This window comes from Sinocyclocheilus rhinocerous, unplaced genomic scaffold (assembly GCF_001515625.1).
Source record: "Sinocyclocheilus rhinocerous isolate Xijiao unplaced genomic scaffold, SAMN03320098_v1.1 scaffold623, whole genome shotgun sequence".
NCBI classification, from domain to species: Eukaryota; Metazoa; Chordata; class Actinopteri; order Cypriniformes; family Cyprinidae; genus Sinocyclocheilus; species Sinocyclocheilus rhinocerous.
In genome coordinates, this window is record NW_015644631.1 from 2,177,001 (window position 1) to 2,191,456 (window position 14,456).

The following is a 14,456-nucleotide window of genomic DNA, read 5'->3' on the forward strand; positions in this document are numbered from 1 at the left end:
CAAAGACTTAAACTACTTCAGTCTGTGTGCATTGAATTTATTTAATACACGAGTTTCACAATTTGAGTTGAATTACTGAAATAAATGAACTTTTCCACGACATTCTAATTTATTGAGATGCACCTGTACATGTAAACGCCTCACTTTTCCGTTCATATGGCACAACTGAGGTATGCATGATCCCATGCCATCACTTCCTGACATGCGAAAAACAATATTTAGGAAATCTGTCTGCATTTGTGATGCAAACGGAAAAAAAAAGAAAGCAGCATTCACAAAACAAATCCACTGCACAAAATAAACACTTACAGGATTTGTCGAGTGTGTTTTCTTCTTCATTTCTTTCATCATCTTGAATTCTCTTGATGTTCTGTATTATGACAAACAAACAGAGTAAACTTTACAACACACATCAAAGATTCCCATTCAAAAACAGCAGTTAGTGCGAAACGTAAACTTCATCACAGTCTCTGTAAAGCAAACAAATTTGTTTGTTTCAACTCCATTTGCAGCTAAAAGAGGACTGTAGCCAGCAAGTGATACTCTGATTATTTTTACCTGGTCTTTTAGCCATCGTTCCTTTCAAAGCCCTGTGTGCAAACGACTCATAGCCCACTAATGTTGCCAGCTTGTGTCTACAAGCCAAAAGCTCATCCAGACAAAGCAAGAGACTAGCGTTGGGGTACAGAAAGATTTTATACGCAGCTTCCCGCACCTACCAGAGGGAAGAAAAAAAGACACTTACGGAACATGCAAATGAAAGCGAACCTTGCCATCTAGCTTGCATAAACAGCCAATAGCATGTCACACCACAGGGACATGATGGATTTATGAGCACCTTTAAGCTCAAGCAACAAACAGGGAGATGGTAACTACGTAAACAGAATAATACGATCACACGCACCAGCTCATTAGCAGAGTCAGCATGCAACCCGCCGATCTGAATGCGGTTCCCGTCTATGGAAAAGCAGTGGCGGATGTGTTCTGGTAGAACTTGCTTATCTATGGCGTTTGGGAGCTGAGAGCCGCTCAGAAACTCATGGTAAAGATCCAGCAGCTTCACATTCAGAGCAACAGCCTTGCTCCTCTGAGATGATTCATAAAGAGATATATATAAAATCAGTATGATCACATTAAAAAGTGCTTGTATTTTGGGTTTTAAGGATTGTTCTCACCTTGGATTCATCCAGATGTATTCCACTGATCTCAAAATCAAACATGAAGAGCTCTGCCACTCTTCTAAATCAGCAACAGAACCACATGAAAGAAATGAATGTGTTTATTTTGCAAGGATGCATTCAATCGATCAAAAGTGACAGTAAAGATATTTATATAGTTTTATATAGTTTCAAAACTTTCTATTTTAAATAAATGCTGTTGTATATGAATGTATATATAATGTATATGTAGCTGCACAACTGTTTTCAACATTGATAAGAAGAAAAATGTTTCTTGAGCAGCAAATCAGCAAATTAGAATGATTTCTGAAGGATCATGTGACACTAAAGACTGCTGAATCTTAGCTCTATCATTACAGGTCCAAATTATAAATAAAATATTTTTAATATTATAATATTAAAAATATTTTATTTGTGACAGTAAAGACATTTATATAGTTTTATATAGTTTCAAAACTTTCTATTTTAAATAAATGCTGTTGTATATTAATGTATATATAATGTATATGTAGCTGCACAACTGTTTTCAACATTGATAAGAAGAAAAATGTTTCTTGAGCAGCAAATCAGCAAATTAGAATGATTTCTGAAGGATCATGTGACACTAAAGACTGCTGAATCTTAGCTCTATCATTACAGGTCCAAATTATAAATAAAATATTTTTAATATTATAATATTAAAAATATATATATTTAAATATTTTAAGATGAAATATTTTTTAAAACAGAAACCATTTATTTTAAACAGTAATAATATTTTACATTATTACTATATTTTTTATCAAATAAATGCAGCCTTTGTGAGCATAAGAGACTTCTTTCAAAAACATTGACAATTCTTACCGATTCCAATTTTTTTAACTCATACAAACACAGTTTTGAGTCCATAGTCGTTTCAGAAATAAATCTTCTCTTGTTTAACTTTTAAATCATGTTTAAAAGGATTTTTCAAAGTTCACCTGCCTTGTGTCTGAGTCCAGTGTGGCCAAAACAGCCTCGTTTTCCAGTAAATTCTTCAGGCTCTGACACAAATCGACATTTGTATTGAGTCTGTAATATACACAAGCAAATAAAAATAAAACACAAATATTGTTTAGTACTGCCAGAATAACCAGATGACAGATACACACTTTTCCACAACAGTTCCGATTTTAACGCAGGTCCTTTCCGCTACCTCCCGGAACGCAGCATCCGGATGAGCCGCTTTGATGAAATCTGCCTGCAATGAAACACTTGTGAGATTTATTTAACAGATCCCTAACAAGAATCACAGTTTATGCTACGCCAACACAGTTATGTTGACCAGGTCTGCAACTCTGCATAAGCGGTCAGACAGCTGATCAAATGTTTCCACAGTGACGGCACCAGGAGGATGTGTGCAAGCCTCGTGGACCAGAAACTCTGCTTCCCTGAGAGCCTGATGCTGAGCCATCTGGAAACCGGCAGGACCGCTGAGCTCTGATACTCCAAACAGACCCTGAGAACAGAGAGGAAAGACACTCGTTTTCAACAGAAAACAAGGTCAATGCAACTGTAGTCATTTGTATGGAAGCCTGTTTCTGCCAAGGAATAAAAAATACAATAAAAAAGGTAATTGAGACACTTAATCTCAGAATTCTGATTTGCGAGTTTATATTTCCGAATTGCGAGTTTATATCTAGCAATTCTAAGTTGATATTTTGCAATTCTGAGTATATATTTCACAATTTGCAGATATAAACTCGCAATTCTGAGAAAAAAAGTCAGATCTGCAAGACAAACTCAAGAGTTCTGAATTTTTTCACAATTCTGAGTTTACATCTCACAATTCTGACTTTATTTCTTGTAATTCTGAGTTTACATCTCGCCATTTTTTTGTTTGTTTCTGCCACAGATTAAAAAATAAAAAGGTAATTGTCACTTTCAATCTCAGAATTCTGATTTGTGGGTTTATATTTCCCAATTGCGAGTTTATATCTCGCAATTCTGAGTTAATATCTCAACAACAACAAAAAAATAGGCAAAATCAGAATTGCAAGATATCAATTTAGAACTGTGAGATAAAAATAGTCAGAATTCAGAATTTTTTTAATCCGTGGTGGGTTTCCATACATTAATATAAAAATATACACAATTATATAATTTAACTGAAAATACTTTATAAAAAACTTTATAAATAAATAGAAAAATGTATTAAAAAATAACTTTATAAATGCTTTATTTAAAAAAAAAAAACAATCACTTATATAGACAGCAAGATACGTTCGCCTAAATTATTTTACTGTTAAAGCACATATATTATAAACTATTACAAAATTCTTTTGATGATATATTATTAAAGTCTCACCACATTTTTCTGTAAATGTTCAAATCGTTGGTGCTGAACATTGAACGCTGCTCCGACAGCAGACCATGTGTTGACACTGCGTCTGTAGAGTAGAGCGCGTGCGAGCGCAGCAGCAACAGCCGCGAGCCGCGCATCACTGAAGACCATCACACACAACACTATTTAACAGGGCCGTGCACAGACATTTTGAGGGGCAGTGGCCCAAACCAAAAAAGGGGCCCTAGGGGGGTGGGTGCTTATTAACCTGAATGGCGTGTTTAGGCGTGTCGTATGGTGATACGGTGCCATGAGTATTTAAGACATGCTGCTGCTGCACAAATAGCATATAACCCGTAGCAGATCTATACAGGTGGAGCTGGGGAAGGTGGAGGGTTTCAGAGAAACTCTGAGAGCACTCTGCAGGAATCTCTAGTGAATGCTAGCCAGCCATATAAATGCAAGGCAGTAAGCTCATTGGCTGCATATGCAGCATGAACCAATCAGCTTGTGCCAAGTCGTTTAACTCTCTAAATATAATCGGTTACGTTAACAACCAGTCGCCAGCGCCATCTAGAGTTTCATGACTGAACTATATATTTATTTTGACATAAAATAACAAATACATATTACTTTTGAAGAGTTCATAGGCTACATACAGCTGAATAAATGTTTTACCAGAAACTACTGAAACTAACTTCTAGACATCTAGTCATGAAAAAGTAGAAATACATGCAAATTAAGCACAAAAATCAAAATAGAGACTAACTAAAAGTTCTGTAGTAACATATTCTATATTTGAGCATGTACCATGGTAATACCAGTATAATTTTAATATCAATGAGATACTATTGTAGTTTTATAAATATATATTTTCTATTCTGATTTATCTCATTTTATTTTAAAGTTATATATATACTGTATTTATATATATATTAATTTAAAATTTGTTTTAAGTAACAACTTTATGGTTTTAGTGACTGTAATAACCCTAAGTAATACAATGGTATTATCTGAAATATACCATGGTACATAATCACCCAGTTTAATATATCAATCTTTTAAAACAATGCAAGTATAACTAAACCTACAGTAATGAATGTAACGTCAAAATCAAAGGGAGAACAGGGTATCACAACTGATTTTTTATTGGCTTGTTTTATCGAACCATAACACACAGAGGTACATCTATAAACAATGATCAAAAGAAACTGTACATTTATACTTGATATCTAAGTCCCACAAAAATAATGCTACTGCTGGTCAGAACGCTTTACAACTAAAGAGATTTTACACGTAATGACTCGTTTGTCTCGAATTTTCCATTTGAAAAATGCGTTTGGATATTTAAGAATCGCTGGCTTTGCAGAGATATTCATCTCACATCTGCCATTGGTACCATAACACAAACTGGACTTGAAGCCCCAAAAATCTTTTTCACAGCAGTTTTACAAATTTATTGCGGTACTATCACAGAAGAGACAAAATCAATACACACGAAGCACAGGCCTGACATGAACTCCAGTACTAGAGAATATGTTTATTTAGCAGAAATGATTATGGAGAACTGCAGTTAACATATGGAACACAGCTTACAAACGTTCTACAAGTAATCTTTCGCCTTATAAACAATGAGTTATTTGCCCACCCCTCCCTCCCCAAACACACATTACAGGTTACACACACAAAAAAATAAAATAATAATCCCTCATAGAGCCAATGGAATGTTAGTCATTCGGACAAGCTCGGTAAGATGTCCAGCTGTCTGTGTAAACGACATGCCCACAACCTTCCCCTCTACCTCACACTTTGAAAGCGAGAGCAGAGAGGGGGGGGGAAAAAACGCCTGTCGACATTTACGATGACGGTAGTGTTTTCTGCCCGATGTAAAAATGCTGGATATGATGAGATCACTTTCAAAATGTTTCTTTTCTTCCATAAAAAATAAAACAAAACTACTAAAAAACCTGCCTTTAGAAAATAGTAGATAAAAATATTCCCCTGAATTGTACAAGAAAAGAGGTACAGGGAGTGCTGGTAAAAGATGAGACCTCAGCAAAGTTATTCCCCATCTTCTCCCTTCTTGTCAGCGTCTTCCGTTGCCTAAAAAAACATCATCATTGGCATTAGATTACATAGAAAGACCACAAATCATTTTAGGGTGTTATATGTAAGATTTGCCAGTATATGACTTTGTTACCTCTTCGTCAGCTTTCGTTTCTCCGTTTTCTGCGGGCACCTCCTCTTTCTTCTCCTCCTCCTTGGGCTCCTTGGGTTCCTTTGTTTTCTTAGGTTTGGCAGCCGCCTTCTGCAATGTGGTAAATTGATTTTTTATATTGTTGCCAAGTTATAACTTAGAATTTAATCTAGGTTTTTATCATTCTTCTTATTTAAACAGTTTTATTACCTTTGGCTTAGGCTCTGCCTTTGAAGGTGCAGGTTTCTAAAAATGAAGAAGTTATAATACGTCAATTAATAAATAGAGAATGTAAATAATTGCCATATCTGTTGAATGAATGAGAACTGTATATACAAGTAGATCATGAATACTCACGTTTACCAACCTCTCCGACCTTCTTTTAGGCTGCAAAGTAATAACAAGTTGAAAACATGTACCTTATTTTGATGCAATAAATATTTATTGTATTATTAAACTTTATTTCTGTGCAATAAGGAGTGAGATCTGCTTACCTCAGTGACTTCAGCATCATTGTTCGCCTATGGGGAAAAAAAAAAAAAAAAAAAAAAAAAAAAAAAAGAGTATTATTCTCAAGTCCATCAGTGTAATTGATAACAGATGCATCTTTATAACGCAAGTTGAATGTAGAAAATGGCAAAAAAAATATTAGCTAAAATAGTCTAGCTCATCAGGGAATTGTACAAATTTCATTTATTTTGATTCTGATTCCTCCTTAACGATTCTTTTAGTACTTTTGAGATGACATTTTCTGAGGGAAAAAAGAGAATATTTCTTCAAATGACATAAGTTCAGGTTTTAACAGAACAGAAATCAATTTAAAACAACTGCAGAAGATGTTTACAGACTTTTCATAGTTTTAGAGGCCAGTCAATAATTGGTTAAAATACCAAAACAAACAAAACACGTGGTACCAAATCTCCTTCACTGATTTATTTTAATAAAACATTACTTATCAAAAATCATGTCATAATGTGAATAAAGCCACGTTGGCATGAATAACCAGTCAGTAACTTACTACAATAATTTAAACGAGCTATAAGTAAAACATAACACCGACACAGTTCTTGATTCCTTTCCAGTCGGACATGACCAAAGTAACTAACATGTGGTTTTCATCAACTGCGTATTTAGTAACCGCTTTAACTGATTCATGTGATTTATTAGAAAGGGGCTAATAAAAACCATAACCATTCCTTAGGGAACCGGAATAATCGAGCAGTATATTATTGATTCACTCAAAAAGATCCGGTTCGTTCGAGTCATTTGTTCGAGAACCAGACAACACAGGTCGCCACGTATGGTTTTGATTCATTAAAAAGAATCGGATCACTTGAGTCATTCGTTTGGGAATGAGCCTACCCGGGTTGTACGGTAAAGAATCGGATCGGGGTTCGGACATGGTTGCTCTACGTTTCGTACTGTGTGTGGATTATTTCTTAAAGTAACGACTCTCAAACATACAGTCGGCAATTCATCAATGTTTATGCCCTGCCTCCGTTCTCCAATACTGTGCTGCTCGGTCCGTTTATATTGCACTCTTGCGCGCACCGCCCCCTTCATGCACACCGACTCATTCAACGCTGATTAATGGAGATTTGCTCTCGCCCACCGACCCCGCTCCATGACATTCCCGCCATTCGCTTTCAAACACAACATCCCGAGGTGCACAGCCGAGAGGAAAAAAACACTACAGAATATACCAGAATAATAGGAAACACCAAACAGTGGCGCTATGATGTGCAAGAATACCGCCATTGCATAATCTGGCACTTGCACGATCAAATATATCGAGACGCATTCGTGCACTAAAGCCCTAATGCACGAATTATATCCCTAATGCACGACGATGAGCTGCAGGATAAAATATTACGCCGTCTGTCACTGTGTTTTCAAACCCACGGCGAGTTTAAAATCATCGGGGTTGTAAGGGCGGCCATGACACTAAAAACCCCAAGCCTTTACAAAGACATTTACGTAGAATTATAGCAAACCCCACTAAAATAAAAACTGCACGTGATAGATAAATACATAAATATTACATGCAACAATTTGATTTGATGTCCTGCGCCCGACAGCCTATAGGTTGCGCGACTGTATAAGCTGCACATAAACGAAAACTAATATCGTTACACCCCCTTTGTCTGATGCATGTCGACAGAGACTTCATCTATTTGTAAACAAAAACACGACACATATATATATGCACAAATTATATTCCACATCCGCTCATGCATGAAAATTATTCTGGGGTTTAATTAACTCAGACGGAGAAAAAAATCTCAGTCGCGCGCTCTCAAATCAAAACACGCGTTTATTAAAACACACGAGTAAGTTATGCAAACACAAAAAGGCACGAATACTGCTGCAACTGGATGAAAATAAGCACATTTGCATGCAAAGTGCACTATTGCGCATGCACTATTCTTTTCATTCCTCTTTTGCTTTTTTTTTTATACTGCATGTTCTATTAAAGATGGTGCCTCGATAAATTAGAAAACCAATGCGCTACTTACTTTGCTCCTTTTAGGCATGGCTGTGGGTGTGTACAACGCGCAAAAAAATCTAAGCGGTTAAAAATGCAAGATGCACGGATTTAACGCTGAAAAACAGTCGACACTGTGTGTTGAGCTCGGTTAAAGATTCGCACAGTATAGGAAGACGTTAACGCTCGTCCGAAACAAAAACCTGCTCAAACCGGATTGGATTCTCCTCCTCCTCCTCCTTCTTCCCTGTTCAATTCATCACAGGCCGACCTGACTGCGAATTTTCGATTCCCACTATGGCGAAGCCGCATCTCATGAATAATAATTAGATATCGATGACGTTGCTTGGTACCTTCCTTAAGCACCCAGTCACCTACATTGATTAATATTCATGAGCCATGTCATACCGATAGTAGGATTCGTTCATTGGCCAGCAGACTAGCGTCCCCTTGCCAACGACTGCCTGTAAGCCAATCAAAGTGAATGCACTTTTGGTCATTTAATATTCATAAGCCACGTTTTCACCATAGTAGGATTATCAAATCCGTCTCTCCGCCTCCTGCTCCCGTTGATTGGCCTGCGGAGACTCACTGCACATTTTCAAATCATAGCAAGATACCCGTGTGGGCACTTTTGCATGCCAATCAGTTGGAATATTATTTGATTTTGCAGTGACTTAGAGCTGGCGAAGGGAGATTTTGTTGGTTCTGTTGTCGATTTAAAATGTTAGGAAATCCAAAGTCAAATTCCCATTTTTAATTTCCATGCGATTAGATCATAAATATTGCGCAATCTAATGCTTTTCTCTTTTTTTTCTCCTATGGTTTCCAGATGTGTGCGAGTTATTTTAGGAGCCGGATTTGAAACGGCCCTCGGAGCTGCTGGGCTTTAAAGCCCCCGTGTGCGTGCAGAGGTTTTGCAGGAGAAAATGGCGACTGTGCACAGAAAACATTTCACTTGTGTCTCAACAACAAAATGTAGCCGTTGCTGAATCGACAGCAACTGAATCTAGTTGCAGTTCTCCAGTGCATTTTTAAATAATTTGTTTAGGTATTTTGTTTTTGCTTTCAGTATGAAAATTATTTAAATATTAATAAGTGAAAAAAATCCATGTTATATAAAAAACGAACACTTGGGGATTTATAAATATCACAGAACATAAGGCCAAAATTGTGCTTAAACACCAGGAAGGAAATAAAAGTACCAGAACGTAGCATTTTGACAAACAATAAGGACAAAAATAATAGTAATAATAATCATATATTAATAAGAAAACCCTGAGAAAGGGAGACATAAGAGAATTCTAAAATAGTGATTTCCAGACTTGGAAAGTGATGGAAATGTAATAAATTGTAAAAATCCTTGGATACTTCTATAGTAAATGTAAAAAAAAAAAAGTAGAATCAGAATCAGAATGCTGAATCTAATCTTTTAGGAGACTTCTGTGTAGATTTATTAAGTAGCATACTAATTATATATTAAGTAGTATAGTATATTAAGTAGTATGTTATATATTAAGTAGATACAAGTTTTTCAAATGTAAATAATTATAATATCCCTATTTGTGAATATCACATACAGATGTTATGTTTTGCTGTAACTTGTGCATGTAGCAATGCACAGGACGTGTTTACCAACATACACACAGATGCACAGCAGTTCAAAACACCTCAGCGTATATATATATAATAATATTCCTTTGGGAGAGATGCATGCATAATAGCTCCGTAACCTAGGTGACGCTTTTCAATAAATGGTGCTCTGAAATCTAAAACATGTGTTAAACAGCTTGGTGTCATAATACACTTTTTAAAAAAAACAAAGATTCTTCATGGTTCCTTGAAGCACACTGGCTACTATATCTTGAGTTTGCTATATGATTCTTTTGAGCTTATAAAAGTCTTGATGTTACACTACAGGTTCTTCTTGTGAAGATCTCTCTACAACACCAGTACATAAATAGTTAGTTCTACATAAATATAGTATAAAAAGTGATTTATGGACCTTAAAAAGTTCCCCTATGGCAGTCTATTAAGCCTTTTCAGTTATAAGTGGAACGTTTACGTCTCAGGTCCTCATTTCAAAGGCTCCTGTGGTTCGTGGTCCACATCATGATCAGTCATGTATTCAACCAAACTGCTATCTCCTTATCCATACCCTTGCGATTTCACAACCAGATCATAGCAACTCCCTCCTCGCCGGTCCCCTCCCCCATAAAAACATTAAACCCCCTTCTATAGGCAGCTCTTTCAGGCGGGAAAGTCCTGCTTGTGAAGTTCTCCCATGTCTGTATGTTCCTGCAGGACTGGGATGGGGGTGGGTGTAGTAGGTGTGGCTGCCGAGTTTCAGATAACAGGTCACATTTGAGGACTGTTGCCATCCTTAAACTTCAGTTGAGACAGGAAGGAAAGGGGCACTGAAGTGATCTGTGCCGCGCACGATTACAAAGCCACTAACTAAACATACATGTGAGAGTGAGATCATTGTGCATGTGTGATCACGTCACTGAGAAAACACACAACACAAGTGTACAGTGAGGTCCTTACAACTCATGAGCACCATCTGAATGTCCTCAGTGTTTGGTTTATTTCACATGCTAAACACCTACATGCTGCAAATCTGTGCATTTGCTTGCATAGAATTCCAGAAGAATTCCAATGTTTCTAAAGACAATTAAACTATAGAATTTTAGCTGCTTATTATATGTGTACATAACTGAAAACACTGCATGATGTTGCTGTGCATTTGCAATGGTATTCTGAATGGATTTTTCTATGTGGTATCTAGAGTGTTCTGGTTAGTTACTAGGGTGTTGCTAAGCATTTGCTAGAGTTTGAGTGTTTTTAGTGTGTTGTTATGTGGTTGTTGAGGTGCTCTTAGTGGTTTCTAGGGTGTCGCTATACATTTGCTAGTGTGTGAATGTTTTTAGTGTGTTGCTATGTGATTGTTGAGGTGTTCTGGTTAGTTTCTAGGGTGTTGCTATGCATTTGCTAGTTGTGGTGTGGTTGTTGGGTGTTTTGTTTGGTTTCTTGGGTGTTGCTAATGCATTTGCTAAATTGTGAGTGTTTTTTGTGCATTATGTGGTTGTTGAGATGTTCTTAGTGGTTTCTAGGTTGTCGCTCTACATTTGCTAGTGTGTGAATGTTTTTAGTGTGTTGCTATGTGATTGTTGAGGTGTTCTGGTTAGTTTCTAGGGTGTTGCTATGCATTTGCTAGAGTGTGAGTGTTTTTAGTGTGTTGCTATGTGGTTGTTGAGGGAGGTGTTCTGGTTAGTTTCTAGGGTGTTGCTATGCATTTGCTAGAGTGTGAGTGTTTTTAGTGTGTTGCAATGTGGTTGTTGAGGTGTTTTGGGTGGTTTCTAGGGCGCCACTATGCATTTACTAGAGTTTGAGTGTTTTTAGTGTGTTCTTAGAGGTTTCTAGGTTGTTGCTATGCATTTGCTAGTTGAGGTGTGGTTGTTGAGGTGTTCTGGTAGGTTTCTAGGGTGTTGCTATGCATTTGCTAGAGTGTGAATGTTTTTAGTGTGTTGCAATGTGGTTGTTCAGGTGTTTTGGGTGGTTTCTAGGGCGCCACTATGCATTTACTAGAGTTTGAGTGTTTTTAGTATGTTCTTAGAGGTTTCTAGGGTGTTGCTATGCATTTGCTAGAGTGTGAATGTTTTTAGTGTGTTGTTATGTGGTTGATGAGGTGTTGTGGGTAGTTTCTAGGGTGTCGCTATACATTTGCTGAGTGTGAGTGTTCTTTTAGTGTGTTGTTATGTGGTTGTTGAGGTGTTCTGGCTGTTTCTAAGGTATTGCTATGCATTTGCTGAGTGTGAGTGTTATTTAGTGTGTTGTAATGTGGTTGTTGAGGTATTCTGGGTGTTTCCTAGGTTGCCGCTATGCATTTGCTAAGGTGTAGGTGGTTTTTAGTGTGTTGTTATGTGGTTGTTGGGGTGTTCTGGGTGGTTTATTGGGTGTTGTTATGTGGTTGTTGAGGTGTTCTGTGTGGTTTATTGGGTGTTGTTATGCATTTGCTTAGGTTTTCCGAGTTGCTGTTCAGTTGCTAGGAATGTTTTTTATAATGTTTTTTTTTTTTAATGTTGCTTTTGTGGTTACTATGCTATGCATTTACTGGAGTGTTCCAACTGGTTGCTGGGGTGTTTCAAGTGATAGCTAGGGCGTTGCTATGCATTTGCTTGGGTTTTCTGAGTGAGTTTAGTGTGTTTCTATGTGGTTGCTAGGTTGTTGCTATGGCTTTGCTAGGGAGTTCTGAGTAGTTGTAGTGCATTGCTATGCGGTTGTTTTGGGTGTTGATAGGAAATTGTTATAGGGCATTGCTTTTGCATTTTCAGAATGAGTACAGTATATTGTGTTGTTCTGTGGTTTCTATGATGTTCTGGGTGGTCCAGTGGTCTTGCTATGCAAATTTACTTTGGTTTTCTCAGTGGGTTTTTGTAATGCTATGTGCTTGCTAGGATGCTCTGAGTGGTTTCTAGGGTGTTTTGGTTGGCCTCTAGGTTGTTGCTATACATTTGCTAAGGTGTTCTCAGTGATTTTTTGTGCATTGCTATTCTAAGTCATTTTTAGTGTGTTGCGCTGTGGTTGCTGGGGTGTTTTGGCTGGCTGCTAGGGCATTGCTTTTGCATTTTCAGAACGAGTACAGTATATTGTGTTGTTCTGTGGTTTCTATGATGTTCTGGGTGGTCCAGTGGTCTTGCTATGCATTTGAAAGTATATTCTGAATGTTTTGTGTTTCTATGCAGTTAGGGTGTTATGCATTTGCATGAGTTTTCTGGTGGGTTTAGTGTGTTGCTATGTGGTTTTTAGGGTATTGCTATACATTTGATAAGGTGTTCTCTAAGGTGTTTTTTGTGTGTGTTGGTGTGCATTGCTATGTGGTTGCTGGGGTGTTTTGGGTGGTTGCATACAAACCCAAGTAAAAAGAGTTGACGCCCAAGTCAATCGGGTCCCTCCTTTCCTCTCTTTTTTCTGCTTTATTTTTTTATTGATGTTGTGGTGGCCAATGCTACGTTGCCACATAACTATGTTTTGTTAAAAATTAATGTTATCATGGTACATTTTTGCAAGGAAGTAATTTGTTATTCTGTAAAGTTGAAAGATGCATTGTGAGGATCAGCATGAATAGATTTACAGTGGGATGCGTTTGATGAGTGAGATTAAGATACCCAGGTCACCTTGAGGTATTTCCAGTAGCTTGAACAAAAGCCTCTTTGAGGGGCAGCACTTCCTGTGGTTCTATCCAACCACCTGCCACAACATCTTACTCACTAGACTGCCTTCATATTACCCTCTCGATCAGTATATAATCTGAGCACAGACGTTTAATTAAGACCCATTTCTGGTAGTAAATCTACCCGATTTAAGATTTGATTTGGTTTGAACATATCTATTTGGCTCCAGTCAAACCCAGACCTGCACAGGCACGCAGAAGATGATGATGGTGAATGCTAAAAATGTAAAAGATAATAATTGTGGTGCAATCTAAAATCCTGCCAGTAGTTGACTAAGAAAGGTTTTAGCGGAGGTTGATGGAATGTGATCAGGCTTGATAAAAAACACAGCAATGTTATTATGCAAACATCGAGATTAAACTGTAGTTCAGTAAAGCTTCACTGATGTGCTCTTGCAGGATTGGCTACGAGCACAGACGGCGCTAGTGAACTCACTCATTTTGGAAGTGCAAGTGTAACCCAGTGACTATATGGATCAGTAAGTGGATTTCTCCTCGAGCGAGTGACTGCCTGCCCATCTGGACGTGCACGTAAAGTCCAGATTACACAGAGTAATGGTGATGCAGAAGGGGTCTGTGAGAGGGGAGCAGACAGAGCTCCTCGCCAATCTGGTACGGACTTGTTATCTGGAAATAGACAATGTGTTTCACAGTGGTGGACAGTAACGGAGTAGCTTACTAGCTTTACTTCGTTACTGTACTTAAGTACATTTTTCAAGTATCTGTACTTTACTGGAGTAGTTTTATTTTGAGTAACTTTTACTTTTACTTCACTACATTCTAAAGCATAAGATCGTACTTTTTACTTCACTACATTTCATAAAACATATCGTTACTTCTTATAATATATCACGTGCTCCGACACGCAGAAGAGGTGTCTGATTCATGAACGAACTGAATCTTTTCAATGAACCTTTTAAATCGGTTCGCAAATCGCACCAAACGATTCATTCACGAATTAGAATGAACCGATTGCAGCTGTTCTCGAGTCGAAAAACTCACTGATTCAAATGAACCGTTTAGTGCGAGTCTCCAGTGAACTGAATTCACAAGTAAGAACC

At 37.5% G+C, this 14,456-nt stretch overlaps 1 protein-coding gene and 1 pseudogene across 1 annotated transcript; both read right to left on the reverse strand.

The window, feature by feature from the left end:
• Positions 1-3,651, reverse strand: part of LOC107758588 (mitochondrial intermediate peptidase-like) — a 6,356-nt pseudogene extending 2,705 nt beyond the window's left edge.
• A 959-nt stretch (positions 3,652-4,610) lies between these two features.
• Positions 4,611-8,447, reverse strand: hmgn1b (high mobility group nucleosome binding domain 1b). The gene is made up of 6 exons (XM_016576498.1): positions 8,194-8,447; positions 6,172-6,198; positions 6,035-6,064; positions 5,888-5,923; positions 5,681-5,788; positions 4,611-5,583 (listed from the first exon to the last, which is right to left on the reverse strand). The coding sequence occupies exons 1-6, from the start codon at positions 8,209-8,211 to the stop codon at positions 5,542-5,544; spliced, it is 261 nt and encodes an 86-aa protein (XP_016431984.1). The 5' UTR covers positions 8,212-8,447; the 3' UTR covers positions 4,611-5,541.
• Between the last annotated feature and the right edge of the window lie 6,009 nt (positions 8,448-14,456).